The sequence below is a fragment of the Lutra lutra genome, chromosome 13 (genome assembly GCF_902655055.1).
Source record: "Lutra lutra chromosome 13, mLutLut1.2, whole genome shotgun sequence".
NCBI lineage: Eukaryota > Metazoa > Chordata > Mammalia > Carnivora > Mustelidae > Lutra > Lutra lutra.
Window position 1 is genome coordinate 14,711,116 of NC_062290.1, and position 19,314 is coordinate 14,730,429.

General features: G+C 37.1%; 1 protein-coding gene across 1 annotated transcript; it reads left to right on the forward strand.

Annotated features, from left to right (window-relative positions):
- Positions 1 to 881: 881 nt before the first annotated feature.
- On the forward strand, positions 882 to 17,394 carry ANXA1 (annexin A1). The gene is made up of 13 exons (XM_047700544.1): positions 882 to 1,038; positions 7,603 to 7,682; positions 7,777 to 7,885; positions 8,403 to 8,497; positions 9,319 to 9,432; positions 9,857 to 9,947; positions 10,187 to 10,266; positions 10,455 to 10,511; positions 12,397 to 12,490; positions 13,356 to 13,451; positions 14,711 to 14,769; positions 16,164 to 16,286; positions 17,162 to 17,394. The coding sequence occupies exons 2-13, from the start codon at positions 7,617 to 7,619 to the stop codon at positions 17,213 to 17,215; spliced, it is 1,038 nt and encodes a 345-aa protein (XP_047556500.1). The 5' UTR covers positions 882 to 1,038; positions 7,603 to 7,616; the 3' UTR covers positions 17,216 to 17,394.
- The last annotated feature ends 1,920 nt before the right edge of the window (positions 17,395 to 19,314 follow it).

Here is a 19,314-nt window from a genome sequence, read left to right on the forward strand (position 1 = left end):
TTTGTTTTGTTTTGTTTTTAAGTAGGCTCCATGCCCAGTGCAGAGCCCAATGGAGAGCTTAAACTCACAATCCTGAGATCAAGAACTGAGCTGAGGTTAAGAATTAGATGCTCAATCAACTGAGCCACCCAGATGCTCCAAGAAATCTTTTATTTTAAGGCAGGAAAATGCTGGTAAAATATAGATAAAATGGGGTTGCCTGTGTGGCTCAGTGGGTTAAAGTCTCTGCCTTAGGCTCAGGTCATGATCCCGGGGTCCTGGGATCAACCCCCACATCGGGCTCTCTGCTCAGCCAGGAGGCTGCTTCCCCTTCTCTCTCTGCCTGCCTCTCTGCCTACTTGTGATCTCTGTCTGTCAAATAAATAAATAAAATCTCTAAAATATATATATAAATAAAAGGTAATCAGCACTGCCGCTGATGTTAAAATTTACAAAAATATATTATTTCTCAATTGTCACAAGAATTCTACGGTTTAGACAGCCTGGATAATATTATCCCTATTTTGCAAAAAGTAGAAACAGGTTCAGGGAAATTAACTATGTCCCCAAGATCACATAGTAATAAGTGATGGAGGTGGGGATTCAAGCTGAAAGGGTTTTCTTGGGTTTATATTGAAGTTTATACATTTTTCATTTCACAATCTGTTTAAAGAAGGGTGCCAATCACTGGTAACAGGATTGGGGTAGATAGTCCTGTGTTCTTGAAAACCTACTGCATTCTATTTTTTCTGGAAAAAGTAGTGCAAACTAAAGAGGAAAAAGAAAAAAAAAATCTGTCCTTCCGGTATTTTTTTTCCCCTTTGTGCTGTCAGTTAGGAATTGGTTTAGTGAATAGTTTTGCAAGACTTGCTTCACTTTGTTTCAGAGGAGGCTGAGCCACACATTTCAAACAAAGGGCAACCAATTACTAACTTCTGGTTGCTAGGTGTGGTCCCCTTTCAAACTCCATAAAATCAGAAGCACAAGGCTTCACTTCTAGTAGGAAACGTTCACAGGCGAATCTCTCTTTCCTGCTTTGGAAGAAGTTGGGGAAAAAGGGTAAGTCTTAGTTTCCTTTTTAGTTAGTTTTGATTGTTTGGAAAACTTTTTCCATCCTGATGTTACATGTTACTGCTTCTCCAAGGGTTATGGCTGCCTGCATTTCGTTATGTTTTGATAAGTCTTTCTGTAAAATTTGGAAACCACAAAATCGTACTGTTTCATTTTACTTAAGAAATACAGTTTTACAAATATGGACCGTTTGCTTAATACTGGCTTATTGTAGTGTTGATGAGTTAGCATGGAAAAAAAATGGAAAGAATGTGTTTTCCTCCCACGAGTTATACATTTCTAAGAGCTGTGCAAGTCTTACATGGAAATCATGATGGAGGTTGGATACTTATGGGCAGTTAGCACAGAAGAGCAGAAGTGCCAGAGCTGGGTTTCAGGAAACTGTTTCAAAATAGCAGGATTTCTTAATTTTCTTTTTTGGTAAGAATCAAATAGACTCCGACCTCCGTGATAATCATTCCCTTTGTAATTAACATTTGAAATTACGTTATGTTTATTCTTGCAGCATAAATAAATAAGAGGATCCACTTGTTAATCATTTCATTTAAAGAGGGTGTGGCCACATTCTGTAGTCTGTGTCACAGACAGGCTTTTCCAGTGCTGCTTTGAAAACCTAAGGGGAAGGGAAATATTTTCTGGGTGGTGTCAGATTAAGTTCTTCCTGTGAATGCCAGCTGGGTCCTCCAAAAATTATTCTGTTTAGTAGCATCTAGATTGTGAATGAGAATTTATGGCCATAAAACTCCCCAGAAAAGCACAAAGCAGATCTAAAGCAGAGTTTTTAACTGCTGTTGGATATATTTGCAGAAGTGAGAGAATTTGAATCATAAGATAGCTAGCTAGTGTTCATTACAAGAGTTCCTCCAAGACTTTTTCTCTTAGCCCATTTCGAATGTTAAATTAAATGTCCTGATGTCTCACTTTTTAATGCTAGCTTGATTAAGAAAGGTGTGCTTTTTCTTGCCCTGTTTATGTCTAAAATTACACATGGACTTTGAAAAAAGAACATTCCCCTCTGCACCCCAGAATGTTATTTTGGTAGCTGGAAGAGAAGGCACATTGTAAGATGATTCAGATGTGGTGAAGTGCTGGTTTCCTGATTCTGAAAGGGCCTTCTCTCCAGAAGTTATGAGAGGCCCAACCACAGGAGGCAGCCAGCCAACACCAGACTGATGTGGACAAAACAGTTCATAACATTATTCAGAGTTTCGTGCTTCTTAAGTACCATCTCGATCAGAAGATCTGCAAAGGTTAATTTCTGTGTATGACCTAGTTTGCTGAGTTGGTTGTTCTTAATCCTCTCTAGACCGTAGAGTTGTATTTGAAATCAGAGCTAAACAGCTAAACCAATGGAACTATTATTTTTCCGTGATTAAACCCAAAGTGGTTTTTAGAGTAAATGAGTTCATTTTTCTTTAAAATGGGATAAGATTTTATCAGAAAGATCAGAACAGATACAATTCATATAATATCTTCTTTAATTATGCTAATTTTCTCCACCTCCATCCACTTGAGGTGAAATTTAAGTAGACACTTCAGAGATCTCAAGCATTTTAGATACTGTTTGTTGAACATGCTTACTTTTACAAATTTCCCCTGGAGAAGTTAAATGTTTTCTCGAGGCCATACAGTCCGTTAAAGAGAATCAAAATAGGGTTCAGCACTCCTCAATTCTTATTTTTATATCCTATAGTTATGGGAAAACATTTGTTAAATGTATAGATATGTTTCCTAAGTAATTAGCACTGGTACACTGCTGATTCATTCAATAACACTTATTACCATAGTGAAATCCAGGGATTGGAGGAACCTAGTGAATAGTGGGTTAGCTCTGCTCTCATGGTAATGCTACTGGATAATTCAGATAGGTCAATAGAAGGTAATTATCCTGATTGGTAGGGGCTAGTGCAGTAAAGGAAGAAGCCTTGGGAGAAGCTCATCCAGCTGAGTGTTGAACCAAGGAAAGATTTCTGGAGGATGTGAGGACATCTATGCTGAGTCCTTTTAGAAGCAACATTTTGGCATAGGAGAGAGAATATGGAGGAAGAAATGGTATTCCAGATAAAGGAAATACCCTGTCTAAAGACCCAGAAGCAAAACATTCATGAGACTATGTTTTGTAAAGTGGTTCTTCATAAGTCATGCTGTTGTATAGTCTAATTGCCTTCTCTCACACGGGTAGGTGTGGAAAAGATTTGTGAAATGTACATTCAAGGGAAAAATGGAGTACAAGCCAAATCATTGAAAAAATAAACACCCGAGGGCTAGGGCGAACCCTGCCCCAGTCTCCATGGTTTCACTTAATTCACTTTCTCTTAATGAATTTGATTCTCAAGTGTGAGCTATTTAAAAATAACATTGCTGCCACTGTCTTTTGGTCATTAGTTTAAACGAATATGCAATCAGAAGACATGGATTTATGTATGACTTAATGCTTGCCACTTCCGTCTAAAACACTGCCAGGAAATCACACTATTTTTCCCAGGTAGAAAATGGGAATAAGGGAGTTGTCCAATGCAAGGATTAGTTGCTGTATAACTGATCATTCTAGATCATACTAGGAAGGCATGAGAGGCCACAAAACTCAGCTTCTGTCAGCTCTTGGAAGTGGTCTTTCCTGAGGCCAAGAGAGATAGAAATTGTGATTAACAACAACAAACAAACAATTTTTGTAATCATTTTAATCATTCAGAAGAGTTGCAAGAATATTGCACAGAACTACCATATCCTTTATACCCAGATCCCCCAGTTGCTAATATGCCACATTTGTTTTATCCTCTTCCCCCTTCCACTCTCTCAATGTATTTTTTTCTGGAACATTTGAGAGAACACAACAGATATGATGTGCCTATGCCTCTAAATGACTTCTGTCTCTATATATTAAAAAAAAAACAAGGACACAACAATAGTGCAGTTTTTAAAAAATCAGGAAACTAACTTTGATACAAGCCTTAGTTTCTCAAATTTTGAGTTGGTGCAATTACAAATGTACCCATTTCTGGAATGCCTTTATCTTCTAGTTTAGCAAGCATGGATCCTGCATTCTACCTAATATATTTTTATGTGTCTTACCCTCTTTAAATTCCTTGCTGAATGAGGAAGATCGCTCTTCTGAAACATAAATATACAAAAAAAGACTCATCTCTAGAAAGTTACACATTTATGCACAGATAAATGAGATTGGTTGGCAGTGCACGTTCACAAACACATTTAGAAGAAACTCTGAAATATTAATTTCCATATAGGTCAACCTATCTATAAATGACCAATTTCATCTTCAAATTAGATGCTGTTAAGAGCTGAGATAAACTTGGTTTCAGAGCTCATTAGTAGCCAGATTATATATATATATACGTGTATATACATATATATATATACACATTGAGCCAAGGTATATTAATAAAATAAGCTCTTAATTACCTACTATAAACACTACAACTAAAAAAAAAACAGAAAAAATAAAATCTTTTGTGAAGTCATAGAATTATCTAGTTTACTTTTTGAACTGTACAGTTCTATTTTCTAGGTCAAATTATTCTCTGAATAGTAATGGTATCTGATAATTGTATAACATGTAGCAGTCCATAAAATATGTTTGTATATATTATTTATCTATAGTTAAGCCAAGTGTTATCTTTCTATTATTGAATAGGTTAATGCTGGTTTTTATGCAGAGGGTAATTACTGAAGAGACAGAATGGTTTAGCAATTCAATTTGGCCAAAAAATTTTTTGTTTTTAGGGAATGTGTGCGCTGATGGGGGGGGGAGAAATAGAGGTGTATGGGGGCAGACTGAGGAGGGGCAGAGGCAGAGAGGATAATCTTTAGCAGCTTCCACACCCAGTGTGAAGCCTGATGGGGGCACCATCCAACCCTGAGATCTCCACAGAAGCAGAAATCAAGAGTTGGAGGCTTAATTGATTAAGCCACCAAGGTGCCCCACTCCCTGCCTTTTTTTTTTTTTTTTTGGCCAAAATACTTCTGCTGTGGTATTTGCAAGGTTATGTTGCAACTGTTAAAGATTTCTACTAATATATGCAGTTGATGTTAAGCAATTAACTATTAGTACATGATAAAATCTCTTTCCTTCAGGGCAGTTTCTTATATCCTGCCAATATTGCTGTGTTTTTAAGTTAAGATCTAGTAGCTATTACTTGGCTGGATTGAGATTCTATTTTCCTCTCATTGCCTTTCTGAGATCGTTTCTTCAGACTGCTTTTCTTCTCTAGGCCATGATTTTAGATTATCCAAATTGTTTCAGATGACAAGATCTAGGAACTCAGAAGATATGTTACAAAGCTGTCTCCTCTGTAGACTCTGTTGTGACATATAAATTATTCAGTCCCCTTATTTTTGTTGTTCTGTGTTATGTAAAGAAATTGATGCATTATGTGAGCATTTTTTAGAAGTGAAAAAATGAAGGAGAGTGAAATATTCATAAAAATTATTTTGAAGTTGTGAGATTCATTTTTAAAATTATATTTGACAGTATTCTTAGTCTCTGGTCTCTTTTGAAGTTTTTGTTTTGTTTGGTTTTCTAATTGAAAAGAGTGGAAATATTGGAATGCTTATTTTGCTGATGGGAAAATACTTTTCTAAGTGACCAATCGCATCACTCATTTTGAGGCTTCTACTTTATGAAGAGCATAGATGAGATTATAAAAATGGGAATTTCAACTACCAGAAACCTTGCCAGAAATTGCTAGACGTTCTGGATGCGCCAACTAAATAACTGGAAAATGAAACTACACGTGCCAACAGCAATTGCACCAGATTACGACTGTAATGGGAACTAAAACCTCATGCAAAATTGTATATCATGACTTTACCTCAGGAAATAACTTCAAATTTATCAGTTGCCGGGGGGTGGGGAGGAGATTACCTTAAATGAATGCACAATATATTGGTTGTTCTCACAGATGACAGAATAGTAATTTGAACAATCCCCTGATAATTAAGTGGAGATAGTTTCTGCTTTAGATATGATTTCCCTCACGTATTTAATCTCATTGCTTGAAACTGAGGTTATTTTTCAGCAGGTGTGGCTGAAATACTTTGTCTGAACATGCTGTTCAGGGATCAGGTTATGAGTCTTACTCCTCATGATTCACTGACCTTCATATCAAGAATTTAAAACTACTGAGATTACCCTTCCAAACTCTTTCAGATGTATTCACGGTCATAGTCTCTAGAGGGATAAACAAAAGGGTATGGAGAGATACATCGATCTTAAACATGGACTCCTAAAAACACATCCCCAGATAAAAAGGATCACTGGTAGCTTCTTTTGTGGATAAAACAGGGAACACGTTAGGTTTCAAAAACACTTCAGATCTTAAAAATATACATGATTGATTAAATAAAAATGCTGCTGATCCATTATAGCTATTAAAAAAATTTCAAGGTAGAGTTTGCCAAAAGGGGGCAGCTATGTTGCAACCTTAACCCTGGTGCTTCCTGTGAGAACAAAGAACCTGTTACAAAATCCGAGGTTTTTTTTGGTGTTGGGTGGGAAAATATGAACTAGTATTTAGGACGGCTCAACTAGGAAGCAACGTGAGTACAGCAATTACTCCAAGTACTGAAATAATCTTATATCAAGGAATGGAAAAGGAAACTGAGTTATTTGAGGGAGAAATACCATATTCAGATGGTATTTCTGAATCTTTATCAAACTTCTTTAACATTTTGAGTCTGAATCTGAATTTTGAGACAGACAGCAGACTGCCACAGATGGTTTTTACCTCATAAATGTAAAACTTTATGCTCTTTCTCTAGCCATTACTTTTCTTTAAGCCCTCACCAATCCTACACAGATTCTCTAAAGGTCTACAAGCAGTCTCCAATCTTTCATCCTGCCCATCTCTTAGCCATTCTCTATGATACAGGATAAGTGATCTTTCTGAAATATAAAAGGAATCATGCTGCTGTCTTTTTAGAAATCCATTCATGTTTTCCTAAAGCTTTGGAGATACATTTAGACTTCTTTGATTGGGCTTCTGTCAATATTTCTTGCTTTGGTAGATTTCTTTCCGTGTCCCAAATATGACAACCTCCTCTCTGTTTTGTTCTCTTTAACTTTTCTGTCAGGTTAATCTTGACTCATTTTAAGAGAGGCTCAGATCAGCCAGCACATCCTCTTAGCTTTTGTCTTTTCGCACAGGAAGCACACACTTGCTGAGACAAGGATGCTATTTCAATATTTTCTGGCCTCTCAATGCTTGGTGGATGGTCTATAAATTTAGATCAGTGAAGTAAATCACCAACCCCTCTCTTCAGCCTCTATGTTTACTTGTAGAACCATAAGACCCCTAAAGGTTAGGACTGAATATGCCAAGAAAGAGCCAAGTGTCTGAGTGGAGGGTATGGGTTTCTGTTCCAGGGTAAGACTCTCCTTGTAAAAAGCTTACATCTAGCATTTTGTTATGCTCCTAAAGTAATCCATAAGTAAGGTCAAGGCTACTCTGCGTCTTGTGTATGTGAGGGAGTAGGGTGATACAGATGTATAGTAAGTTTGTGTTTTGTTATAGCATCTACCTGTTTTCTTTCCAGATACTTCTTTCAAAATGGCAATGGTATCAGAATTCCTCAAACAGGCCTGGTTTATTGAAAATGAAGAGCAGGAATACATTGTAAGTCAAGTGACCATAAAATAACTTCGTTAAATATCGGAATAGAAACTAATGAGAGTGAGTGGACCTGACTCCATTTCTCTCTCAACCACAGAAAACTGTGAAAGGATCCAAAGGCGGTCCTGGGTCAGCAGTGAGCCCCTATCCTAGCTTCAATCCATCCTCGGATGTTGCTGCCTTACATAACGCGATAACAGTTAAAGGTAAGTATGTCTTCCCCAAACAGTCCCCTCCTGGACGTTCTACAATGCCCATTTGAATGGATATCCAAAAAGGGACATATGCGGTGGAAAAAGTATGTTTCATTTTGAAGATAAAAAAGATTTCTTCTCAAACAAAGATGTATTTCTTTTCTCAGCACTTAGGAAATTTGGTCAAATCAGTAGAATCTCTGTTGCAATGACTGATATTTTTACCAGCTCACTGCTAGCAGAAGCTCAATGAGGAAATCAATTCTGCTCACTTTTAGGGTTTCAATTGGGATCAAACAGTGCAGCACAGAGGGCCAGGAACAATTTCCTCTTTCTTTCTCCTTCAAATGGCTGGAGTGCCATCTGAAATGCTTCCCTTTAATACTGCCTCTATGTCCTAGGCTTCTGTCACTTATGTTTCTTAGTTTTCTAGAACTTCATTTGGACCATCTTGGTAATGAATTATTTTATGTCAGTTATGGATGATGACGAAAATTGCTTTTAAAGCTTCGTGGCCTTTTATTTCCAGGTGTGGATGAGGCAACCATCATTGACATTCTAACTAAGAGGAACAATGCACAGCGTCAGCAAATCAAAGCAGCATATCTCCAGGAAAAAGGAAAGGTAGGTTGGAGTGGGAAATTTAGATACTTGATTTCAATTACATTTATGTCTAAGCATGAATTTTGAAGCTAGCTTTTTCAGTCTCTAACACTGTGTTCCCTTTACAACTAAGACTAGGATTACAGTATTTACCCACTTGATTGTAATCAATACTAGCAAATTTCTGGTTTCAGACATTAGCTGTCTTGGTTCTTTGCAGATGACGTCTCTAATGGAGACCAGTCTTTAACTTGAATATAAAAAATATCAAGAGCACTGTTGGCAATAAGGACGGTGTTCAGACTGACATGTGTTTTTTGCTGAAACTTAAAACAGCAATTTCATGTCTAAATGTATATCCATATAATTCTACTTTAAAAGTAAGCTTTGTATTTTTTATACCAAAAATGGGTCTTTTTTTTTTTTAAGGAGTGCAGTTAGAAAATGATCAAAAGCCAATGTCTGATGTGAGCTTATTTGAGCAGTGCAAACTCCAAAGTCTGGAAAATCACTAATGCATTATTTTTAAGGCATTCTTACTTCTGTTTCTATCCATACACAAACCCCTATGTTTTGAGATTTGTGATTTCCTCCCCCTGTAAAAGATCAAGGGAAACCTTAAAAAAATCCTTTTCAAGTTAACAATGAAGGCAGTACATTGCATTGTAATCATTTATATCTAAAAAAAAAAAAAAAGAAGGTAACATTCTAAATACCATATTTTGTATCTAAAAGATGGCTGGATTTAGAAATCTTGATCCTAAAGGTTAGGTAACCCTATATTGCTATATTGCTCAGCATGTCCGTTATTAGAAGCCCTGACTCTAATCTTTTTGTTTTAGCCCCTGGATGAAGCTCTGAAGAAAGCCCTTTCTGGTCACCTCGAGGAAGTTGTCTTGGCGCTATTAAAAACTCCAGCCCAGTTTGACGCTGATGAACTTCGTGCTGCCATGAAGGTAAATAACCAGGGTGAAGCAAAATTCCTTTCCTTGGCAGAATGAATAGGTCAAGTCTCCTTATATGTCTTGTTATATCCTTCTACCAAGTGCTGGCATGCCAGTCAGCAGGAATAAAATTAGTGAGTAGAATGAATGACATGTTGATGTTGGCAGCTGTATGACTTTCATTCTCCTCATGTTGTCTGTCACTGTACGGATTTCTATACATCCCTTTTTGTGTCTTTGTGCAAAGTAATGGCTTTAAACCCATTTTGTTTTTAGAGTAATATAATAGAGTTGATTGTGATTATTAAACATTGTGGATTTTTACTAAATACTATGGGAAATTTACTAAATGCTAGGTTCAAATGAATTCTGGGACCCATAAACTAGTAGATGCTTTTGAACAAAGTTTTTCTTGCATTTCTTTTTTTTAAATCAGGGCCTTGGAACTGATGAAGACACTCTGGATGAAATTTTGGTATCAAGAACTAACAAAGAGATCAGAGAAATTAACAGAGTCTATAGAGAAGGTATGTTTCAATGCCCAACCGTCCCAGTTACCTCAGTTGGAAACTAAATCTGATAACGCATTTCTTAAAATTGAATGTGGATGTTAATGATGGGGCTTTGGGGATTCTGCAGTGTATAATATTTCTTCATTGTTGGGCACGGGTCTGGCACAGGCACGCTGTTACCGGACAGCATTCAAGTTGCTAGGGTGCCGATTTATCTCTAGTTTACTGCAAAATATGGTCTTCTCATTTCTCAGAACTGAAGAGAGATCTGGCTAAAGATATCACCTCAGACACATCTGGAGATTATCGGAATGCTCTGCTTTCTCTGGCTAAGGTATACCTCCTCTGAGTCAGGACATACTTCTTCCTTTATGAAGAGTAAAATGAGATTCTCTCTCCCTTGAAATAAGCACTTGAGTCTCTTTTTCTCAAAAAATATTATTTATCTGATTTTAAGGGAATTAAGCAAGTCATGTGATTACATGCTAGAAAAAATTTACCAGAGAATGGGATTTTTTTCAGGGTGACCGATCTGAGGATTTTGGCTTGAATGACGACTTGGCTGATACAGATGCTAGGGTAAGCAAGTGCTTGCAAACACTCCTGGAGTCAACTTTCCTATGTCGGATGGGTCCTGAGTTAGCTGGGATTACTGCTTGATACCTCTACGTGAAAGCTACGTGAAAGCAAATCTGAGGTCCTCTGGAGACTGATGGCCCCTAGCGTTTATTCCCTGAACAATGCACACCTGTCCTGTGCTTGGAGCGCTCAAGAGAGAAAAACGTGGTCTTTATGTCTTTAAAAGATTTCATTGTCCACAAAGTAGGCAAGGAAGGAAAGAAAAGAATGAGAATTTGATTTGTCATTCGTAAGAATCATTTTGTTGAGAAAACTCTGAATTTTTATCTTACCATGTATAAGAAAGGTGAGAATAATTTTTTACGTTAGATGGAAAGAATAGGTAAGCACATCGAACATTCTTTTAGCGGTGAACAATGGACTGGTTTATAGACGTTCAGTGTATGTTGTAAAGACATTATAGTAAAGATACTATAATTATAAAAATTGTAATAAGGTATTTATATACTTTCAAGTATATTGACGCACATAGTTTTGGTGAGGTTGTTGGTTATTTATACAGCAATCCATTGGCAATATTAGATAAACTGTGCCATTTTAGGGCCTGGATTTTCTGTTAAAGTTAAAAAAAAAAAAAAAAGAAGCAAACAAACAAAATACCCAACTGTTACTTGCATATGCTTTCCTCTTGGGATAGTACTGTATCTATAAATTCCTCCCAGTGAGTCAGTAGGATAGAAACTCATGTGTCCACATCCCTTCACAGTGCCAGTACACTACCTGTCACATAAAAGGCATTCATTAACTTTCTGTTGAGTAAATGCATACATTCCAGATGTTTGCTTACAAAGTCCAAAATACCTTATGTCCATCAGAAGTTGGGCCATTTTAACAGAAACTGTGTAAGCATATAAAAAAAAATACAAAAGTCAGTATTTGAATAATTGCCTATAAGAAGAAAATGATTTTTATTTGCCTGTGACATTTCCGAATTTGCTTTCTATCTTAAGACTAACAGGGCTGCTAGATGTATATTTATGGAAGCTACATGGATTAGTGAAGCCCAGGAGGATGATGGCAATTAACATTTCAAAGTTAACAGAGCATGCTTGTGATAATAAGGCGAGGATTATCTTTTCCAATTACAAAAGAGGAAAGTCTGCAGTTTCATAAGGTTAAATTATTTATCTAAGAGTATAGAGCAACTAAGTTGCAGAGTCAGAATCTGAATCCAGAAATTTTAATATCAAAAATTCAAGATCTAGGTTATGTTTGTATTACTGATGTATTCGTTACTTTGAACAGTTAAGAGTAAAAAAAATTTTTTTTAGAGGGTCCCATGGAGTTGTCTTGATATAAAGCATCATCTGAAAGCAAGTTAATACAGCAAATACTTATTCTGAAAAAATATATTCAGTCTCTACTGTTTGCAGGGTTGCCTTGAGACATACTGTGGAAGATACTTGAAAACAAACTAAGGTCCCTATCTTTAAGGAACCTGCATTCTTGGCATTGCCTACTGTCATTGAACTAGAGACGCATGAAGCAGCTGCGTAGGAAATCTCTGAAGAGATCTAACATTCCTGTGCCAGATATCAAGTCAGCAGACAGTCAGATGTTTATGTTTGTGTTTCTTTTTTCTTTTTTAAGATTTCATTTATTTATTTATTTGAGAGAGAAAGAAAGCACAAGCACAGGGAGTGGCAGAGGGAGAGAGAGAAGCAGCCCCTGGGCAGGGAGCCGGATGAGCAGGGGGTCCTATGAGCCAGGGGATCGATGGACGGCTTGATCCATCCCAAGGACCCGAGATTCACGACCCGAGCCAAAGGCAGACGCTCAAGCGACTGAGCCACTCAGGTACCCTGATGTTTGTATTTCTTCCTAGGCTTTATATGAAGCAGGAGAAAGGAGAAAAGGGACAGATGTGAATGTGTTCACTACCATCCTTACCACCAGAGCCTATCCCCATCTTCGCCAAGGTAAGAAAAAAAAAAAATTCCTGAAAACTGTTTATAGTAGATGCAGTTTTCTTGAGGGCAAATAAAAGAAAGGAGAGAGACAAGCCTTCTTCAGTGTGACTCGTACCAAGTGGATGTAGTGCTCCTGACCCTTTACTGCTATTTGTGCATCTGTCCAACTTTGTACAGCCACCATTTTGTAAGAGTTGAAACACGCTTTGTGACTTTGGCAGGCAGAACACTATTTAATTATTCTGACCATTTCTACGCCCCCCAAATATTTGGAATAGGTGTGACAAATATACACATACAACAGAATGAGATTACAATGGAGAAAAACATTAAACTCAGGACTAAGTGAAAAAAAATAATAAAAGCACAGAGATGCTTCCAAATGAAAAAGCAACAAGAGTTCTGTCTTTCACGCACTAGATTTGGCTCTGAACCTTTTGGAAGCCAAGGCAAAGGGGGGCGTCCTACTGATTACTTGAAGTTCATTATCTCATAGTAGCACACTGATTTTTAAGGATAAAAATAAGAGCCATTTCCTGCACAGATCTTTCTATAAGGGAAGATCCATTTGGTATGGCATTTAGCTCTGAAGTAGTAAGTGTCATGGTTGTCAGTCACACGCCAGTTCTAATAAATGTCAGGACTTGCGGAAACTTCCCCAAAATATACAGGAGCACCTAAAATGGCCACATGAGTTACATTCCTAGGAGGAAATGAAGTATCCAAAATATGCCCGGTTGAATGATTAGCTTTAAAATGTGTATTTTGAAATTCAGTCATCCAAAAGAATGCTTTGCGTCAGTCACCCTGATTTTGCTAGTTTGCTAAAGAACAGGATGCTTGGTACCTCTCTTAGTTTAAATTTCATATTCAGTGTTCCAGAAGTACCGCAAGTACAGTAAGCATGACATGAACAAAGTCCTGGACCTGGAGATGAAAGGCGACATTGAGAAATGCCTCACGGCTATCGGTATGTAGTCATGGAGGGGGAAGCCTTTTCTAACTTGAAACGGTCAATGCTGTCCCACAGTTAACAACAACAACAACAAAAACAGGGGTGCCTGGGTGGCTCAGCTGGTTAAGCTTCTGACTCTTCATCTCACCTCAGGTCTTAGTCTCAGGGTCATGAGTTCAAGCCCCAGGTTGGGCAGTATGCTGGGTGTGGAGCCTCCTTAAAAATAAATGAATACATGAATAAAATAAAATTAAAAGTAAAAAAAAGCAAAAAAACTAAGATATAATGAACTTGAGTTTTATATAGAGGGAATGTGGAAGATAACGACTATAAATATTTAGCTAAAGCTATATAATGCCTTCTTAATAATTACATTAAAATGCTATATTAAAGTAATATGTTTAATATAATATTTGAATATGTAATGTAAGATTTATAATATTCTAATAAAATAATAATTTTTCCAAAAGGTGGACAAGTGGGAAATACTTTCTGAGCATTTACTTATGCCAAGTGACCCACCAGGCTGGGCATGGCTCGGGAAAAGTCAGAGTGCTCATTAAGAACATGGGGTTTGGAAATAAATAAATGCAGATTCAAATCATGGTCTGTCACTTGCTGCTTGGGTCATCTTGGACAAATCCAGAGGGATTAGCTCAGTAGGTCTTCAGAATTAAAAGGCTTTACAGGGGTCCCACGCTCTCCCGATGACCTGGGAACCTATGTTCTAAAGCAGTGCTTCTCAAACAGGAAAGTGCACATGAATCTCCTGGAAATCTTCTGAAAATGCAGATTCTGATTTAGCAGGTCCACGGTGGGGCCTTCAGATTCTGCATTCCTAACAAGCTCCCAGTCCGTATCAGTATGTTTGGTCCATGGGTCACACTTTGAATAACAAGCCAGAGAATATTACTAATGGCTGTCTGTCCATGTTTTATCTGTGAAGGCAAGTCCTATTTCCCTTAGAAAAAATTCTTATTATGACATGAAGAAAGTATTTACTCTACGCCCATATGACTTTTAACACCTGCCAGTTTCCCCACTTCCAAGGGAAGTTGCCATTGAGTGGATTTAGGATAGAGGAGATAGTGATGTTGTCAGCGAAAAGATTCCTCAAGACCGCGGTCTGGAGAAAGCTTTTTATAGGTCCAATAGCCCCTATTAAGTGGGGGATGAGGAACTTCAAGAAGTGGAGAATGGAATATGGCTGGTAAAACTTTCACATGTGTCTTCTCGTGCGGGACTGTGTCCACTAAAGTGTGCTTGTCTTGCAGTGAAGTGCGCCACAAGCAAACCGATGTTCTTCGCCGAGAAGCTTCATCAGGCCATGAAGGTATAACATTCTATTTTCATGCTTCGCTGAGGGGTGAAATTATTGTTTGTGGGGAGAAAAACAGAAAACTTCGTATTGTTTGTAAACCACACTTATTTTCATATCTTCCCATTAAAAAGAAACATTGTTCCATGTAATGCAAGAGGCAATACACATAGTTACTGGGAAAAAATTCTGTCAGATTTGTTGTATTTTTTTTTTTTACAGTTAAGGTAATCAGGTGAGCCTGTCAATAATTTGTGGTTTTCTCGGTGTTGGCATAAAACCTGAGTCAGCAGAGAAAGTTCTGTACCTTTTCTTTGATTGAGTGATTTTAGTAACCTACTTCCGCTAAGGTTGTGGGTTTTATAATTTCCTCCTTTCTAAGTTTCACTTGCCTTTTTAATTATTCTGTCATCCATGCCCTAGATTCATATTTCATTCTCAGATTTTAAAATGTCATTTTAATACAGAAGTGGAAGGTGTTATTGAGATAGATTTGCAATCCCACTTCAGCCACTTTTCACTTGAACTTTATTCTCTAGCATGCATCAGGGTGCCACCTGTATGCAGGTATTGTGAAAAGTTATTAGGTTGTCTTTTTTTTTTCCTTTGCAACTCCAAAATAAGGAAGTATCAAGAGAAAAAGTGGGGGGGGGGGAGAGGGAGAGAGAGCTAACCATTCAGTTAATGGAAAGAGTCCTTCTGAAATGATACATGATAGGCATCGTGCCCCCATGTGGTAGGCAGTGGAGTCCCAGACCTCATGCCTGCTGCTATCTAGGCAGGTAATTATCTAGGTGGGTAAGGATGAACACCTAGTATGACAGAAGAGCAGGAGGAATCAATGTAGACTTGCTGTCTGCTAAACGAAGACCTGATATTTGAATAGGAATTAACTAGATGAGAGCAGCGGTGGAAGAGTTGGAGGGAAAAGTTGGTCGAGGGGAGGAGTTAGCATGACTCTAATAATGAATGTAATGAGGCCGTTGGTGCAGAGTGGAGGAGGGTGTGGAATTAGGCAGGCATTGTAAACCCAGATAAAATGATTCCTTTTCAGCCTAAAACCAGCCAAAGACCATGGGGGGTTTAAAACAGATGGATTCAGTGGTCAGATTGCAATTTAGAAGGTTCACGTTATTGGTAATTTTTGAATAGTTTAGACCAAAAAAAGCCTGGATGATGGAAGACAGTGAGGATGTTGTAAAAGTTCTTATATACAGCTGATGTGGCAGTTGGGTTCCTGTTACTTTATTTCTACCTGTGTCGTGTGTGTGTGTGTGTGTGTGTGTGTGTGTGTGTGTGTGTGTGTGGTGTTTTAATGAATGAACAAAAGAGCTTCACATTCAGACCTGCCCCTGCTTTATTAAGAGTATGCTCTGAATATGACATTTACCAACACTGCTTTTAAACAGGGTTCTGGAACTCGTCATAAGACCTTGATCAGAATCATGGTTTCCCGTTCTGAAATCGACATGAATGATATCAAAGCGTGCTACCAGAAGCTGTATGGTATCTCTCTCTGCCAAGCCATCCTGGTAGGTTGTGATTTTCATAACGCTGCCTCCACAAATGGCAGTCCTCTTTGCAACTTCTCCAGAGAGAAAAGTCTGATTTACGTATCTGTGGATTTTATATGTAAAATTAATTAGTAATATTAGGATATGTAATTTATAAGTAAATTGAACTTTGATTGGACCAGTGAAAAACGACACAGATTTTTCAGTAGCCATGGAAATACTTAGTTTCCCATATATAAATTTAGCAACCAAAATATTTTAGTAGGAAGATATAGTGATTTATTTTGCAATGAATATCGATCAGAGATTAGAAACTTAATTTTCTAAGTTTTCCTTAATTTTGTTACATGTAATGTGTTAAAACATGCATGTTTAAATTTTCATTATGATGTTAAGAATAAAGAGAAAGACAAGTCAAGGTTTTTAAACTTACTGAAAGATTGAAAGATGACTATTTCAAGTTAAGTTGTCACTACACTGGATAACTAAATCTACCAAGGAAAGGTGAGAAAATCACAGACTTATCACTTTCTCCCTGGTGAGTGAGTCACCTAGCCTTCACTATGATATGAAATTATTCTGTGTTAAGCTCACTCAATTCTGTGTGATATTTCATACTTGGAAAATAATGGCTGTAATATACAGCATATCAACATAATCTGAATCTTGAAAGCTATTGCTTTTTATATAATAATTGATTAACAAATATAACTTATCTGCCATATTAATTATATTACTTAAATGATATTATAAAAGATCCTGGAGTTTGCATATTGTGATATATGTTCTATACCTGTTAATCTACAAATACATAATTCTTCTATAATTAAAAATACCTTATGTTGATTACGATTTCAGGTGGTATTAAGTATACTCTATTTCTTAACCAACAGGATGAAACCAAGGGAGATTACGAAAAAATCCTGGTGGCTCTCTGTGGAGACTAACATTCCTTTGATGATCGCAAGCTTTTTGATCAGAAGACTTTTAATCCTATCTTTTCATTCCATATTATAGACTTAAATGGGAAAGTTTTCTCAGCGGGATTAAAGTCTAGCTAAATGCTTTCTGAAAAATATAGCCTATAAATCATTTTTATATCACAACTCCATATAATAGAAGTTTTTTTTTTTTAAAACAACTATATTTATCCCAAGCTATAAAAACTTCATAAGCAGGTTGTTCTAGTAACATTACCTGAGAAAGATGTTTGTGCAATAGAAAATAAAATGATTTTGCAGGACAATTGTGAATCATTGGTTCTTTGTGTGTGTATGTGTGTGTGTGTGTGTGTGTGTGTGTGTGTAAGGCAGTTGTTTAACTTTGTATCAAGGAAAGGAGCTTGAATCCTAAATAACAATAATTTAATGAAACTGATTTTGCATACTAAAATTACTAAGAAATTTAAAAATATTCACAGAGTTGGAAAATGGACTCCTTACATTGTATCACCTGGGTGCAGATAATTGAGAGCATGCCTGTGTCATAATGGATTTATGGCATTGGCATTTTAACAATCGAACATTCTGCTGTTTCACAAACCAGTGTGAAGACAAAATGACAAGAGCAATGAAAACTTCTCTCTTTTTAAAAAATGGTAGTTGCATGTTGAGTTTTCAAAGAAACTGTCAAGCTATTTCCAGAGTAGCTATACCACTTCACTTTTCCATAATTAATGAATAGTTTCTCCACAACCTTGCCAGCATTTGAAATTGCCACTATTTTGCATTTGATACTGTTTATTTTTTGTTGTTAAGTTTTAGAGAATTCTTTATATACTCTAGATAGTAGTTCTTTGTCAAATACATGGTTCACAAATGTTTCCTCTTAGTCTGCAGCTCGTCTTACTAGGTCTCTCTCAGAGCAAACACTTTAAATTTTAATGTGGTTCAGATTTTCAATTTTTTTTTCATTGACTGTGCTTTTGGTGTCCCATTTACAGACTTTTTACAGACCTTAATCTCTGAGAATTTTCTCCACTGTTTTCTCCTAAGTTTTATAGTTTTCCATTTAACATTTAAAGTTTGTGATCCATATTGAAGTAATTTCTGTGTAAAGTGTGAAACTTGGGTCAAAGCTCCTGTGGAACAATCATGATCACTTGGGTCCTAATATATCAGCCAAATTGAAGCTGGCAGATATACTGATTATTACGGCCTCTGAATTTTTTAGTTCTTTTGTTATTACATAAGGTACCTCCTTTGTGTGCTTGTTTGGTTGGAGAAGTACCTGGGTGGGAAATCAGAGGGAACCTGGGGCTGCTACATCGAGTCAGGATGAAATTATCAAGGTATTTTTATTAGCACTATTCTAAAAAATAGGGTCAAGGTGGTATGAATATTTCTGCTAGCCAGGACTGCAACCACACCTCTTCCTCTTCCTAGTTAACTTGGGAGAAACTGCCTAAGTGAGTTATTATCTTTTTGGCTGCCTTTCCACCCCTGTCCATTGACTGCTCCTTTCTGTTCTCCTCTAGAAGATGATTCCGAAGACTTTATCATGCAGGTTCTCTTGCCTTCCAACTTCTGGATGAAGTTAGTGGTAGAACATGGGAGATGAGGAGAAGGTGCTGAACTATTTTATTATCAAAAACTAATAGGGGGGTTCCTGACTATATTCCATACACTAGGATAGGTAAGTGGATACACAATTGCATAGTAGAGTAGTAAGTAGTGATATAAAGATAATTCTTAGAAGATAAAAATACATAGCTCTCCATGATCTCTAAGATAAAAATACATAGATCTCCATGATCGAAGGGCAAAAAAAAAAAAAAAAAGGTCATCTTCATTGAAAGGGATCACTGCTCTGCAAAAGACACTGCTAAGGGAATGAGAAGACAAGCCCAGGAGTGGGAGGAAATCTTTGCAAAATAAGTATCTGATAGAGGACTGATTTCCAAAGAACTCTTAAAACTCAACAGTAAGAAAACAATCTAATTTTAAAATGAGCAAAAGATCTGAATAGGCACCTCCTCAAAGAAGATATAAAGATGGCAGATAATCATACGATGATACTTAACCTATCATTAGGGAATTGCAAATTA